The following is a 15,263-nucleotide window of genomic DNA, read 5'->3' as shown; positions in this document are numbered from 1 at the left end:
ACAGATCCATGGTGGATCCCTGCTGGGTCCTTGCTCTGTACTTGGTTGGTCTATGATCCCCCCGCCCCCCCACCCCCCTCACTTAGTAAAGCACTTGTTACTATCATGTTATAAGGTCATGAAAATATTATGCTGAAGCTTTTGGTAAAACACTTGGCATGATGTTTAGGATTAAATGCTTTTTTTCAGAATGAAGAAAGAACGTAATTTGTTACATTTAAAGCCGAATTTTGAACAAATAATTAAGAATTTGTTGTTGACAGCTTTTCAAAAAGAGTATCAACTTCCCCCCTAGCTCGGCAAAATCATAAAATTGCATGTTTTTTGAAAGGAGACTGGGGGCTAATTGGCAAAAGACTGCTACATGCAGGTATTTTTGTGTATTTGCTGTTCATTCTCCTCAGCTACCACAGGCTACAGAGTTCAGAAAATGATGCCACTTAGCTGTAAAAATCCTAAAATCACAGTAATAAAGTGGTATAAAAATGGTTAGCTATGGTCTGTTTTCTATAATAACTGCTTTTTATGATTATTCTGATGTCTACTCTTATAAATGAGCTTATTATCTTTGATCTAACAGAAAGAGGCAGAGGGAGACGAGAGGCGAGGAGGGAGGTGACGTGTCGTGGATCCAGTGTCATAGTTCATTGGACACCACTGCTCACACACACACACACACACACACACTCTAATTTGTTTTATGAGGATCCTCCATTGACTACATCTATTTCCTCACCTACTAATAATAACCTTAATCTCGCTATCGATCTCACTTATAATGAGGTTTAATCTCAGCCCAAAACCTAAATCCTAACCCTATACTATTCGTAAGCCTTACCTGAATAAAGAATGAATCAGATAACACACACACACACACACACACACACACACACACTGAATTACTCAGCTCAGATGACTGGTGTCAGGTCGCCGTTGTCTGTCACGTTGATTGGCATAATTACCTGACCTGTGCTGTGAGTGTGTAGGGAAATAATAGCCGGTTGATTCAGTCCACGCTGGAATTTTAATTCGTTTACAGCGAGAGAAGAGGATAATTGCAGCAGTATAAGTGAGAGAATTTTCGAAAAAGAATAAAAATGATAAACGCCAGAGCCGGCGGGCAGGGAAGGAGGAGACGGAGGGTGAAAAAAGTGCGCTGGTTTCATCGGCTTCTCGGCTACAGGTGAGTGAAACTGTCGAGCAGCTGCCGTCTTAACCTTTTGAATTTCTGTCTGTAACTGTATCTTTACAGGGATTATAAACCAGCGTAACATGTCGCATCATGGCTTTCCTTGTTAACCAGCAGTGAAACAAATCAATTCTCGAGATGTTTCTTCTCTTCGCCCACTCTAAATGTCAGGCTGAAGTTGAATGGCTTTTACTGCTCTGTGCTTTTTCAAGGCTAATACAGACTTTTTGTGGCGGAGCTGTCAGGATTTTGTGCAGGTGTTCGGTCTCTGTTGGTGCTCGATATGTGTTTTAAATTCAGGTGTTAGTCATATCTTGAAAGGACAGGAATGATCTGAAATATGAACCTCCTTAGCTGTTGCTCATGGCATAATGGAAGCGAGTGTAGGTCACTCTTTGTTCAGCTCTATGAATCAAATGAAAATACCTTTTTTTTTAAGCAAACCAAGGAGTATTTTTTCCCATTACTATTTATTTGGGCCATAGTCTGTATATAAAGATGGACATAACGAGCTGTGATGTCACCCACTGCTTTGCATTGGAGCTGGTTTGAAGGGCCCAGACTAGCTTTTGATTGGCTCTATCTTTTCCGCTCGGAGTCAGGACCTTCCAAATCAGGAGCGCGGGGTGTTGCCTTTCAAGCTCTGGAAAGACGCCCCGCTACCTCGGACCGAAGCTAATGCTAGCTTACTGGGAACACCGAGCACCGCACACTCGGGCTAACATTAGCTACTTTAGCTAAATTGTGCTAACAGCACGGCAGGTATCGATGTGAGTCTTAAACCGAGGAGAGCAGCAGGTGAGCCAACTGTCAATCAACCCCCACATGGCAGACATCAAAGATACTATAAGTTTTCAAATCTTATCAACAGTGCAATAAAATAAAATTCTAAAATAACCACCAGCACACTTATTAGAAGGCCCAAATTTAGCGATTGACTTGTTGAAAAATATATTGACTTTCTAGAGAAAAGTTGACATTTTTTGAATGGAAGTCAGTTGGCGCATCTAGTGGCCATCGGTGGTACTGCATTTTGAGGTACTTCTACATTGGTTTCAGCCTAAAGTCGTGGTAGTTGCCACTTGATTTGACCTCTCTCATTATGTGATATTTCTCCTTACTTTGACTTTATCAAAATATGAGGTAAAAGAATAAGACATTGTGCTCAAAAGGCAAAAAAGAGAGTGTGGAGATGTAACCACAGTCAGACATGTAGAACTGCTCAGTTATATAGCTGAAATGTCTGAACTTAGACTATTAAGAACTGAATTAAAGGAACAATCTGATTGATATGTGTGTGTGTGTGACACCCCCTCCTCCTGTGTCGGTTTTCAACATGACTGCCGGGTCATAATTCTTCTCATAATTCTTCCCATATTTGATCAGCTCTGCCTAGTTTGACAGTTTGATCTGAGTTTCGTCAGTTGTCGCTTTCTTTCTTTTTTTTTCTCTCCTCCCAACTTTATTGATTAAACGACACGCACAGTTGTTTTGGTCTGAGATTCTGGTGCTCTAGTGCGACACCACATTTTAAGATGTACTGTAGGAAAGACACATTTCTCACATAGACGCTTTAAGTAAATAATGTGTACTCTTGTTCTTGTAAAACCAGAATACAGAACCCACATTATTAACAAACCTTTCCCTGCACAAAGAAACCGGCTTACCACTAAACCCACACTGGTGCAGTTGTGTTGTCAACCAAAGCCTCCTCCTCCATAATCTAGCTGAAATCACAATGTTTTCTGCTCCACAAGTCAAAAGATGTTAAATTCGATTCCTCCCACTTGCAGCTGCTTTTTATTCTTGTGGATATTACTTTTGTCCTCACTTTGGCATTAATAATAAATCCTGTTACATGGCCGCCGTGAGGAAAAATGGTTAAATGGTCTGGAGAAGATGACACCGGTGTTTCACCTATTTTCTTCCCGCCGTAATCACTTGAATAGAAGCAACAACAACAGTTCATCCTGTAGTAACTGTTACAGTTGTAACTGACCCCTCCATGGTTGCTGAGGATCTGTATTTAGAAAATAGTTGAGGAATTACAAGGATTACATCAGCGTTAGTGTGTAGGATGTGAAGTGAAAACGATATATATGTACAGTGTGTGTCCACATGTACACGCAGTCATCCCACATGAGGTGATCAGGACTCTAACGAACTACATTCACAGTTTACTGTAAAGTTTCTCAAACACGCACACACACACAGCAGATTCTCCACCAATATAATTACTGGATGAGCTGCCGATGCTCCCGCTGTGCTGTTGTCATAGCAACGCTGACAACCCACCTCTGCTGGAAGAAGAGGAGGAGGAGGAGGAGGAGGAGGAGGAGGAGGAGGAGGAGGAAAACAAGAAGAGGAGACAAGGGGGAGGATGAGAAAGAAGAGCAGAGGGATGACAGGAGAGAAGAGGAATGGTAGAAGAAGAGGAAGAGGAGGAGCGAAGCAGTGGGAGAAGAAAAGAGGGAGATTAGTGGAGGGGCGGGTGGGGGGGGGGGGTTGATGATAGGAGGGGAAGATCTGAGAGAGCTGAGGGTGGTGTAGGGACATGAAGACAAAAAGGAGGCAGAGTGGAGGAAGAGGTGGAGGAGGAGAATATAAGAAGAGAGTGCAGGAGGAAGAGGAGGGCGATTAGTTCCAGAAAAAAAAGAGAGAGAGAGAGAGAGAGAGAGAGAGAGCGTAAAGGGGAGAGGGCTGGATAAAGAGAATAATGAAGGGAGGGAAGAAGAGAGACAGAATTATAGAGAGAGTAGGTGGTATTAGAAGTGGGAGCGGAGAGGTAGCCTGCGTTCAACAGCAGCCGCTGTGTTCAACTCCGCTATTCAAGGTTTCAGTTTAATCTCCTCACTGACGGCTTCATCACGCTGAGTGTCTGTTTCTCTCTCCGCTAACGCTGCTCTCGCCTGCTCCGTTTAAACGGGAAAAAAAATTCACTCTCCGTCTGAACAAAACCTGCGTCTCGGTTTCGGATGTACAGCAGATGAACTCGCCTGGTTCCTCTCCTCTATTTGTGGAAAGTTTTTGGAACATTATGTGTCGTCGGGTGTTTGAACCCTAAATAAAAACTTCCAATTAGGTGGGTGTTCCCCAAACACAGCTAGTAATTAGCAATGCCTTCAAAATCCAGCTGGTGTGCATTTCCTCTCCAAATCAGTTGTACAGGGTTTGCTGCCCCTGTATTCAAATTATTTTCAATATTGATTATTATGTTGATTATTTTCTCAATTAAATGATTAGTTGTTTGGTACATACAATGTTAGAAAATGGTAAAAAATGTTCATCACTGTTTTCCAAAGCCTTAAATGTCTTGTTCTGTTCTGTTTTGCTGCAGTTTGGTCAATAATCTTCACACAAAATCCGATTTAGTTATATAGTTTAAAGTTTCACTGATAGGCTTTTTGATTTTATCTGATGATGGGTGACAAAAGTCTAAAATTTTATACAAAGGAACATATTTTTCATGGTTTCATTTGAAGACATTTGATAATGTTGTAGTGGTCCAACTAAAGCTGGAGTTATACTTCTGCAAAGATACATGTAAACGTCTCTGCGAACCTATGCAGAGAAAGGTATTATGGGTAACTGTAGGTCACACAAGTATCAAAAATAAAGTTGTATATACAACACAACATGTCTGAATGACAACTATGTATGTTCACTTACGTGCAGCCTGGAGAAGCATGTTTTGCGGCTTCTAATTGTTTTCATTTTTGATTAATCTGACGATCATTTTGATTAATTGGTTGGTTGTTTGGTCTATAAAATGTCAGAAAATGGTGAAAAATGTCCATGACTGTTCCCCAAAGCCCAAGGTGACGTCCTCAAACGTAGTACGCAACCCAAAGATGTTCAGTTTACTAAAAAAAACAGGAAAAACAAATCAAAACTGTAGCTAACATGTTAATTTGGAACATGTCATAGTTCAGCCACCATACATATTTACAGTGTCTCTACATTTCTCATTCTTTCCTTCCTCTGGTTTTAAAAATTCCCATTTTCCCTCTAAAAAAAAAAAACCCATCTGTTTTTTTTGAGAGTTGCATTTTTTATGTCCTTTCTTTGACTCGACGTGTCATGTAACAGTCACAGCTATGAACGGTCGGGGTCAACAACGCGGTGGGATTTGTCTTCTTTCACAAGGTAGTTTTGCTTTGTTTGGCCGTCATTTCTGTTTATTTAAATGCTCTTAAACAAGATGTACTTTTAGATTGATGGACTTTGGCTGCCTTTTTTGTGAGCAAATCTACTTAAAATATCTCTGAGGCAAAGTGCGTGTATGTGTGTGTGTGCGTGTGTGTGTGTGTGTGTGTGTGTGCGTGCGCGTGCTACTATGTGAAGAGCACAGAAAAGCTTCACACTCTATTTTTTGTTTAGATTTTAGGAGTGGGCCTTAATGCCCGTGATCCTGTCTGCTTTTAGTAGATTAGTACTCACTCAAATATAATGGTGCCCCATGACCTCTGAATGAGAGAAAGTGTGTGTGTATATGTGTGTATGTGTGTGTGAGATGTAAACTACAATGTTTGACTTTCACTTTCCACCGGTTAGCGATAAAACACACTCACACAGACGCGCTCTCATGAAAGGAAGGTTTCATTATGAGTAATATGTACACGCACACAAACACACACACACGCACAGCCTGTTCATTCATATCTGATCAACTAAAATCAGTTTATAATAATCCTCAAAGCACCAGGGTTAAGTGTGTGTGTGTGTGTGTATGTGTGGATCTTATTGTCATAGTTCCGCCATTGTTCCCACCAGTTATGAATATTTTACTCACCCACTTAATGGCTGAGAGCCGGGGACACAAACAATAACAGAAGTCAATCGGTCAAAAAACCAGCCAGGTCGTAAACAAACACAGTTTTTTGCAATTGAAACTAAAAGTGAACTACACCCAGATATCCATTTCAGTCATCCGTTATACAGAAAGGACAGTAGGTCCAAGTTGAATCAGAAAGTAAAACATTTTTCTCTAGATTTTTATGGAAATTTCCCCCCCCAAAAAAACCCCTCATCAAATTAACATATTCTCAATCGAACCCTCCGACATCAAACAGAGCAGAGCAAAACAAAACAAAAGCTACAGCTGAGATTAATAATCATATAAACAAAGCGAAGGAAACAACAAAGAAACTCAGTCAGTCTCTTATACCTTATCGACTTTGCTCACATTTTACTTTCTGCCTTTGGTTTCACTTCCAAATAAGTAGTTTCAATAAAACTGTGTGGATTCGGTTCACGACAACGTCTCACCGCTCATGTTACTTCCCCTAACGGGCTTTATTCTAACATGCTGACGTGTCCTCACTTCTCACCCGTGAAGTTCATGAGCGCAAAGTCATCAAACCTGAAAGAAATGATAGTCGAAACCTATCAAATAAATCTACAATAAGGAACTGTAAGCATCGTTTCATCATGTGATCTTTCCACCAGAAATGCACATTCATGAGGATTGATTTATGACCTTAGACTCATGAAGTGTGTGTGTGTGTGTGGGTGTGTGTGTGTGTGTGTGTGTGTGTGTGTGTGTGTGGTCCCCTGGTCTATATGGCGTATGTCCAGTCACCATACGTCCTTGCTTTTGTGCTGTTGTCACCCACGCAAAACTATTTATATCCCAAGAGTCGTGAGTGTGCGTACATGCGTGTGTGTGTGTGTGTGTACAATTTGTGTGTGTGTGTGTGTGTGTGTGTGTGTGTGTGTGTGTGTGTGTGTGTGTGTGTGTGTGTGTGTGATCGGGTTACAGGGTTTGTAAGTGGACTCCTCTTTGTCCTGGTTGATAATTTTAGACAGACGGCCACTGAAACTTTCAACAGGGGGGTCAGATGCTCTGTGCAGCCTTTTCCACTGACAGACACACACACACACACACACACACACCTCCGTTCAGTCTTACTTATCAAATACTCCTTCTGATTCATGCACTCTGCATTATCTTGAAAAGTGCTGATGTTCGTGTGAAAATGTGCAGATGTTTTGTCCCTACAGACATTTCATCAAGCACACAGTTCTTCTCTTAAAGTGAGATTTTAATCTGGGAAGCAACAACATTCCTACAGACAGAGAATGTTAATTAATTTGAGTCCGTAGGGAAATACCATGATTATAGTATATCAAGTATCTGAAGTATAATTCGTTTTTCTCTGTTAGAATTTAGCGGTGAAAAAGCATGAAAAATGTAGAGTAGAAGAACTGAGAACAAATCGGAAAATTTTGCAAAATTCTACAAATCTTTGGAAAAATAAACACTGAAGTAATGGACTGAGTAGAAAGTAGTAGTCTTTAAATGTGATTAAATGTATTAAATGTGATTTATGAAAAGGACGAGCACCATGGGGTCTAATAAAGTGCAAGAAATGTTCCCGGAGTCACTGAAAGAAACAAATTAAACCAATGAAAATCACTGAGTAGTTAATTTTCTTTTATTGCAGTTAAAAAAAAAAAAAGAAGAAAAAAAGATCTCCTCCAGCTATGTTTAAAGATGTATATAAAATACTCTACTTATAATAATAATTTAATTAAATCCTTAAAGTTACATCTCCTCTTTCTCCCTCATTAAACATTCCAGTATCTATGCTATGAATATGTAAATATTTTTGATGTCAAAAGTTTAACTACTGGATTCAAGACGTCTGCTACTTGACTGTAAAGTGTTTGTGCACTGAAGGCCTCGAGTTCCCACATCACAGTTGTTTAAGTTGAATACTGGACCAGGATTGGCTCCAAACAAGTTGTGATGTCACAAGCAGAACACATTTTTGAGTGGAGAGAGACTTTAAAGACCATGAGAGACTTGATATTTATGTTACAGCCCCTGAAAACTTGAAATCCAATGATTCATCTACAGAATAACATTACATATTTATCACTACATGAGATTTTATAAGAAACAGGGAGGCATATTTATGAAGAAAAGTAATTTACTTAATTGGGACTGTGTGAGCGTGAGTTGATATACGGAGCTGGCAGCACAAGCAAACAACCGCACGACTGTCAGCACATTTTGAGAAGTCAAACGCTGCTAAACTCTGATCGCTGTGCAGAAATATGTGACATCACCCGGAATCTGTCATGTGAAATAACCGATAACTGTTCTCAGTCGCTCACAGTCAGAAGCTGATTAAGATGCGGTTGTTGAGTGTTTTTCAGTTTATCTAATAGATGGATATAGATAGATAGAGATGAAGTGGGGGGGGGGGGGGGGGGGGGGGGGGTGACGTACTGAGAACTTACTGCAGACAGATGAGGTGTGAGTTAGCGAGACTGAGGGGAAAATTACAGATAGACAGAAAAATTCAGGAAAAAGGGGGAGAGGAAATATAATAGGCAGAGAGTCAGACACTGAAACATGGAGAGAGAGAGAGATGACTGCTGACTCATCCTCTGACAGAACGGATCTGTCCCCGTCTCTCTCTCTCTCTCTCTCTCTCTCTCTCTCTCTCTCTCTCTCTTTCTCTCTCTCCTCACCCCAAAGTGCTGCTGGCAGTCTTTCCTCCAAGCTGTTCCCAGTCCTCCTCAACCAAATATCTCCCGCTGAGCCCGCTGAAATGTGGTCTCATAACATGAATAATTAATTTACCTACTAAATTATACCAAAATCTAGTTCTCTCTCTCTCTCTCTCTCTCTCTCTCTGTGTGATTTAGACGCTCTTGAGGTGAGAGAGCCGTGTCACCAGTAAGGATGACGACACTATTTTTTGCATTGCATTACAGGTGAAGTACATGTCGATAAAGTGAAAACTGTGATAGTGAATCCAATGTTTTTTTTGTTGTGTTTTTTTTTAGGAAAGCGATCTCCCGTTCAGGCCTCCAGCATCTCGGTCCACCTCAGCCCTCCCTGCCTCCCGCATCCAACGGCCCCAACAAGGATCTACGTACCGGCGTCGACTGGACGGTCAGACATGCACACACACTTAGTTTATCCTGTATAATTCAATACTGTTTCCTTATTCTTTCCCTATGTCTATTTATAGCATGTAAGTCTTGTTTTTTTGATGGTTTATAATGATAGATAACGTTTGTGCTTAACTGTAAGATCTTAAATGCATGATAATGAGTAAGTATGATAACAATTCTTCATGCATATACACTCATGTAGGTACATTTACAACACACACAAACGCTGTTCTCCTTCTGTCTGGCTGAGTCACTGAATGACATTTGGATTTTCATGCCAACAGATTTGCCAGCAGACTGGTTTCAACATCCGTATGTTCATGCGGAAATGAAAAAGCAGCAATTTTCTTTTAGCTTCTCGAGCATTACTGCAGAATGTTTTTGGTAACTTGAGCGAAGAAAAAAAGACCGCTTTATGCGTCAGCGCTTTATGGGATGTGACTTTATCGGGGTTTATCTTGCAGAATTTAATGGATTTCATCTTCTATGTCGCACCTCGCAAAGCGAAAAGAGCCGTTTTAAAACACTTTCTGCTTTTGAAATGTAGCAAAGGCTACAGCTGAGCACCGGCGCTCAGGGAAATGACAGGATACTGCGGAAGGTACTCTGAAAAAAAAAATGTCATGAAACTGCTTCGAAAATTAGACAGACAGGGTCAAAAAGTGCAACAAAAAATTGGTGCATATCTTTATTCCCACTGAAATACATGTGGAATAAAAAATACATTTGCAAAACCATTCTGCACCTCTAAGATGTGCAAAATTCATGTTTTGCCATTTCAGTTGTGGCACTTCAAGCCTGATATTTTATTCTCTTTTGTCATCTTGTAATGGCAACAATTAACATGACACATCATTTGAAAGCGTGTGCAGTTTTGTAAAATGTCTATATTTACGTACATTTCAGCAGAAAAGGTTCAAATGAGAAGAAATCTTACACATTTTCTGTAATCGGTGACTGTTTCCTCACAAAATAATTCAACTTTTAACTATTTCAACCTGAAACAAGAATCAAACCAACTTCCTCCACATATTTAACAGGTATGTTCTTTCACCTGAAGTGGCCCGACTGTGCATTTTCCTCCAACGAGCTCATCATGTTTTGAAGATTATTTAAAAAAACTTAACTCTACTGTATTGAGTGAAGACAATATTTTGTAAATTGCATCACAATCTCTCAGAAAACTGACTGCCAATTCAGTTCAGTTTGGTCTTCGGTCAATTTTTCTTCATTCTTCACCAGATTTTACAATGATAGTGTCTCTTTCTGAAGTTACTGCTGCTGCCAACTTTACCGTGTTTACAGTGGATTTAACAGAAGACAGTCATGCTTCCATCTTTATCTGATTCAACAATAAAAAAAAAAAAAACGACTGTGACAGAAGGAGGTTTTTGCTTTAGAATCATCAAAGTCGGAGCATTTTCAATCTGGAGCGCCCCAGGCTGAAAAAAACAAACAAACAAATAAAGCATTTTGGGCACAAAAAACAGCATCAAAAATGCTTCAAACTCATTGAAAAAAAAAAGAAACAAAAAGAAAGTTGCTGAAAATGCACCCTGTGGTCTAAAACATTGGCAAAAACAAGGCTGTCAGTGTGGGAGATTTAAAGTCTGAAGGTATTTTGGTTCTATAACAGCTGTCAGCATTTGATACGGTCTATTATACTGTAAAATCTGGCACCAAATAAATAAATGCGTCACTAATGAATAGTAAACAAAACGTGCTGTATTATTAATCGGAAGGTGTAAGTAGACAAACTGTTGTCGGACCACATCTGAGACTCCCCTCAAGCTCTGTCTGCAGGGACACTTCCACCACGTCATCGCTGGCCTTTAGCTCTCTACACGACACACACACACACTCATATAAAATCAATGTACTTAATCACTCATTAATATACACTAAGGGGTTGATTTCAATAAGGATTTATGAATGTTTTTATGTGCCAATGAGTCAGATAGCACTTGTAGTTATTTACTGTAGTAATAATAATAATAACTTTATTTATACTGCAGGGCTGCACCACATTTTTAGCTAAATGAATAGTAGCACAGCTAGAAATGTATTTTATCAATAAATGCGATTTCAGTTAATTTCAAAATACTTTACTCATCCCTCAAGGGCTAATTTTAGGCAAGCGAGCTTGCAAACAAAGTACACGTTTACAGTTCACACACACAGGCAAGGACAGTCTAAAAATACAAATATGACAATGTCAGAAAGAGTTAAAATACACAAGGATTAATGGCAGCGGCCAACGATATCCAACACCATGAAGGCACATGTTATGTAAGAAAAGTGTCAAAAATGCAGGTGCATATATCAAACTTCCCTCTGTCTGTCTTACACACACAGATAATCTACAACACATTCCTGATGGCTTTAGCTGTAAGTAGTCATAGAGGACGTGTGTGTGGGCTGGTTGATAATCTTATATGGTTTTTAGAGGACTTGTTTTGTGTTAAGCTGCGTGTTTGTGTTTTCAGTTCAGTCACTTTATTATCCCAGATGTGAAACTTGACTTGCAGTCAGGGGCACAAGATAAAACAAACACCACACGTATAAATACAAAAACAAAACAAAAAGTATTAAAAAAGTATACAAAACACAATACTATAACAAGACAATCCCTAAAATACTAAATTACATGTGCAAATGAAGCAGGGTTATTGCACGGGAAACGACTGTTGCACTTGAAGCGAGTTACTCTAAATCTACGGCCTGAGAGAAGAGTTTCAAACTCAAAGTTTTGCCAATAATGTTAGAGCTGATGTTAACAACACCTCAGTTCTCATCCTTTTGACAAATGGATGTAAACAAGCAGATAAACGAAAAGGTTAAAATACTTTTAACTCAATAAAAGAGGAATAAAATATGTTGGTTTTCTCCGATCTACTCCAGAGTTTAGTTTACGTGGCCAGTACAGATGCTGTTGAGCATTTTTCACAATAACATCTGTCAAAATCTCAATCTGTTATTATACACACTTCCCAAGTGTTTGTAAGTCTGCACAATTTCCACACTTAAGTCCTGACTGACTGTTGGAAGACGTGAAGTGTTTTGGTGAGATCACCATTTCTTTAGTTTCTGATACATTTCAATCTAAAAAGGATCTATCGCACCAGTCCACAACGCAGTATGTATTACAGGGAATTCTTATGTAGCACCACAAGATGTAGAGGAGGAGGAAATGGAAATGGGTACAAATGGACGTTGAAAGTGATAAAACTATACGGCTGATTTACTACAGTCGCTGAGGCAATTTTGGCCACGATTTAATGTCTGGAAGAGACGAGAGACAGAGAGAGAGAGATTAGGAAAAGATTAGACAGCTTTAGCTCTTCTTATCACAGTCCAGCTCAGTCGGGCCAGTTGGTTACCTCTCATCATGTCAGTCATAGCTGCACTATATGACAATCATCACATGATATTGGCACTGAACGCAGCCAGTCTGGAGATTTTGTAAATTGCACTTTGTAGGACCTTTTTGTTGAACACACACAACGAGGCTGAGAGTTTACAGCGACGTTTGTTGGTCCTGTGAGGCTATACTAAAGAGCAGTAGTGATTTAAGCTTAATGCTAATGTCTGCAAAAACATATTTTAATCCAATGTTTAAATGTTTTAACAAAAAGAATAACCTTTCATATCGTTTTGTTGAGCTGACGGCATTATCTAACATATATTTCCTCACATATACTGACTATATTTATTTGATTCTTCAGTATTTCCAGTTCAGTAGCAGAGAAATTGGACTAAAATATGATCCATAGAGCATTAAAATGAACTCAACTGCATCTGTGTTCATGCGTATGATCAGATAAGTTGAAAACATGATGATGCAGACAAATAATTTGCATTAAACCCCGTAAATCAACTCATAACTCACCGTTTTAAAGGTATACAATGAAGCTAGTGACACACACACTTATATATGCATATGGGCGTGTGTGCTGTGACGGCGTGTGTGTGTGCGCTTGAATTGGGAGCTTCAGTGGTGTTTTGATTAGCGCCTTAAATTAACATACGCCGTGAAATTACCCACCTACTCAACGGCGACAATTATGTGCTTGACACACTTCTTGACCGCTCTCACAGCGGAGTGTTTATGTGCATATGGTCGCGGTTTAATGCGACTGAAAATAATCAAGAGTGAGAGACGCACGAGGGTAATGTGAGTTATTATATCATCATTATTTCCCGTCTCCCTGCAGGAGAACGCGGTGAACGGGGATCACCTGTGGATGGAGACGAGTTGCTCGGGGGAGCTCTGTTATCTGGGAGAGGACACCTGCCTACTAAAGACCGCAGTGAGTAGTGTACACACTGACCACGTGTGTGTGTGTGTGTGTGTGTGTGATATCTTGTACTTATATCTTTTTGATTGCCTCATAGTAAAATAGCAGTAAAGTTTTGGAAATCTTTTCTTCTAAGTATTTTATTCTCGTCAAGGTTTAAAAGACTCTGAGATCCCACAAGACTGTGAGACTCTCTGAATGAAATACTGACATTTCATTTTATTATTTTTGCTCTTGATAACAGCAGAAAAACGAATAACAGACGTGAAACAGGTGTGACAGTAAAGGTCAAAAATCCACAGGCTGATACAGTGAAATCACAAGTTTAAGATAAGAAAATCACACTTGAGTAAATCCTACCAAAAACTGCCAAAGTTCTACTTTGAATTCTCCTCCTCTGGTTTGGGAGTTTATTTTTAATTTGAGTAATGCTGTTTTTTCAGTTGTATTGTTATTTTTATGATGTGTACAGTGTGTGTATGAAGTTATGCTTTTGATACAAGACGTTACGTGTGATATGGACTGTGTCTGTGTGATTTTGATAGTTGAAAAAAAACATCTTTATGCTTTAAAATTAAGTAAAATTGATCTATTAATTGATTTATTACTAATAATTCCCAAACTTATGTACTGCTGAGTGATGAAAGGAAGTGATGACAGACTTGTTACCTCGTGTACAGATACTTTACATCTGTACGTCTCTGTAAATCGTTATTGCTGGAATGACAGGAAATACTGAGAAATTGAAATTCAAAGTAAATACCACCAGCAGATAAAAAAAAAACAGTGTATAAAATAACTAAATAAATGGTGCTAAGAGTTAAAATATTAGATTCTATGAAGTATGGAGTATATACAGATGAAAGCAGTAGTACAGATGTGTACAGATAGTGCAGTGTGTTGCATATGTCAGGATATAGCTGGTCAATGTTGTTCTATAGTGTTATAGTAAGAACTTATACTAAATTGTGTGAAAATGTCACTTAAAAGAATGATATCGTCGTGTCGGCAATCATATCTGTGCTTCACTGACTGGACTGCTGGTTTTTAAGAGGTGATCCATATTTTCAAAGCAGGTCTTTGGTCGTTACGTCTCCTTAATGTAGCGGCAAAGTAGGTCCAGACCAATAAATCAATCTCTTTAAATGGCTTGTTTTGCAAAGCAGACATCACTTCAGTTGGAAAGAATTGATGACTTTAGCAGGTAATACTTAACGTCACCAGCTTTTAAAAGATTTGTGGAGCCACATGGTTGTCAACCAGGTGTAGCTGGTCTTTAAAAAAAAAAAAAACAACAAAAAGGTCAGACACCGGCCACAAACCAGGCGTTACGTAGAGAGGATTAACTCCAGTAATGCAGCAGCAGTAAAACTGATCTTTTTCTACTGTTGTGAATTTCAGATGAACAGAAGGACTGGGAAGAAAAAGAACAGACTGAACTGTGATTTCTTAAAACATACTGCTGTGATTTCAGTGCCAGCGACTCATAAAGTTAGATATATTACAGGATGAAATGACTTCTTTTCACACATTCGTCGCTCAATATTTTAAAAAGTACAAAAATCAAATGCATAAAATGTGTTCCACTCCGTCTTCCCTTCGTGATTCATGAGGTCAAACCAGCGAGAGAGTCGTACGCGGCGTCGGACAAAGCAGGTGGTCCGAGTGTTTTGGAAACAGATCCTTGTGTCCTTGTGTTCCGAAACATCTAGAAATGTGGCGTTATTTTAAACAGGATGCCTCACTCTCATTCAGATGAACCGTGTCCGCAGAGCAGCAGAAGAAATGACTTGGAAAGCAGACAAAAACGATTTCAAGTGGCATTAAACACAAGTATGCAGAGCTGCGTAAAAAGCATATTTAAA

The 15,263-nt window shown here is 39.4% G+C and overlaps 1 protein-coding gene across 9 annotated transcripts in view; it reads left to right on the top strand.

Moving 5' to 3' along the window:
* The window catches only part of dgki (diacylglycerol kinase, iota), a 73,429-nt gene that overhangs the window by 26,191 nt on the left and 31,975 nt on the right, over nt 1–15,263 (top strand). For all 9 annotated transcript variants that reach the window (XM_044343480.1, XM_044343479.1, XM_044343478.1 and 6 more), the window contains exons 2-3: nt 8,990–9,098; nt 13,315–13,410. In XM_044343480.1, the coding sequence (XP_044199415.1) occupies nt 8,990–9,098; nt 13,315–13,410 (205 nt within the window). The remainder of the gene's footprint in view (nt 1–8,989; nt 9,099–13,314; nt 13,411–15,263) is intronic.

Source organism: Thunnus albacares, chromosome 23, assembly GCF_914725855.1.
Source record: "Thunnus albacares chromosome 23, fThuAlb1.1, whole genome shotgun sequence".
In the NCBI taxonomy this organism is placed as follows: domain Eukaryota; kingdom Metazoa; phylum Chordata; class Actinopteri; order Scombriformes; family Scombridae; genus Thunnus; species Thunnus albacares.
This window is presented reverse-complemented; position numbering and strand designations above follow the sequence as displayed.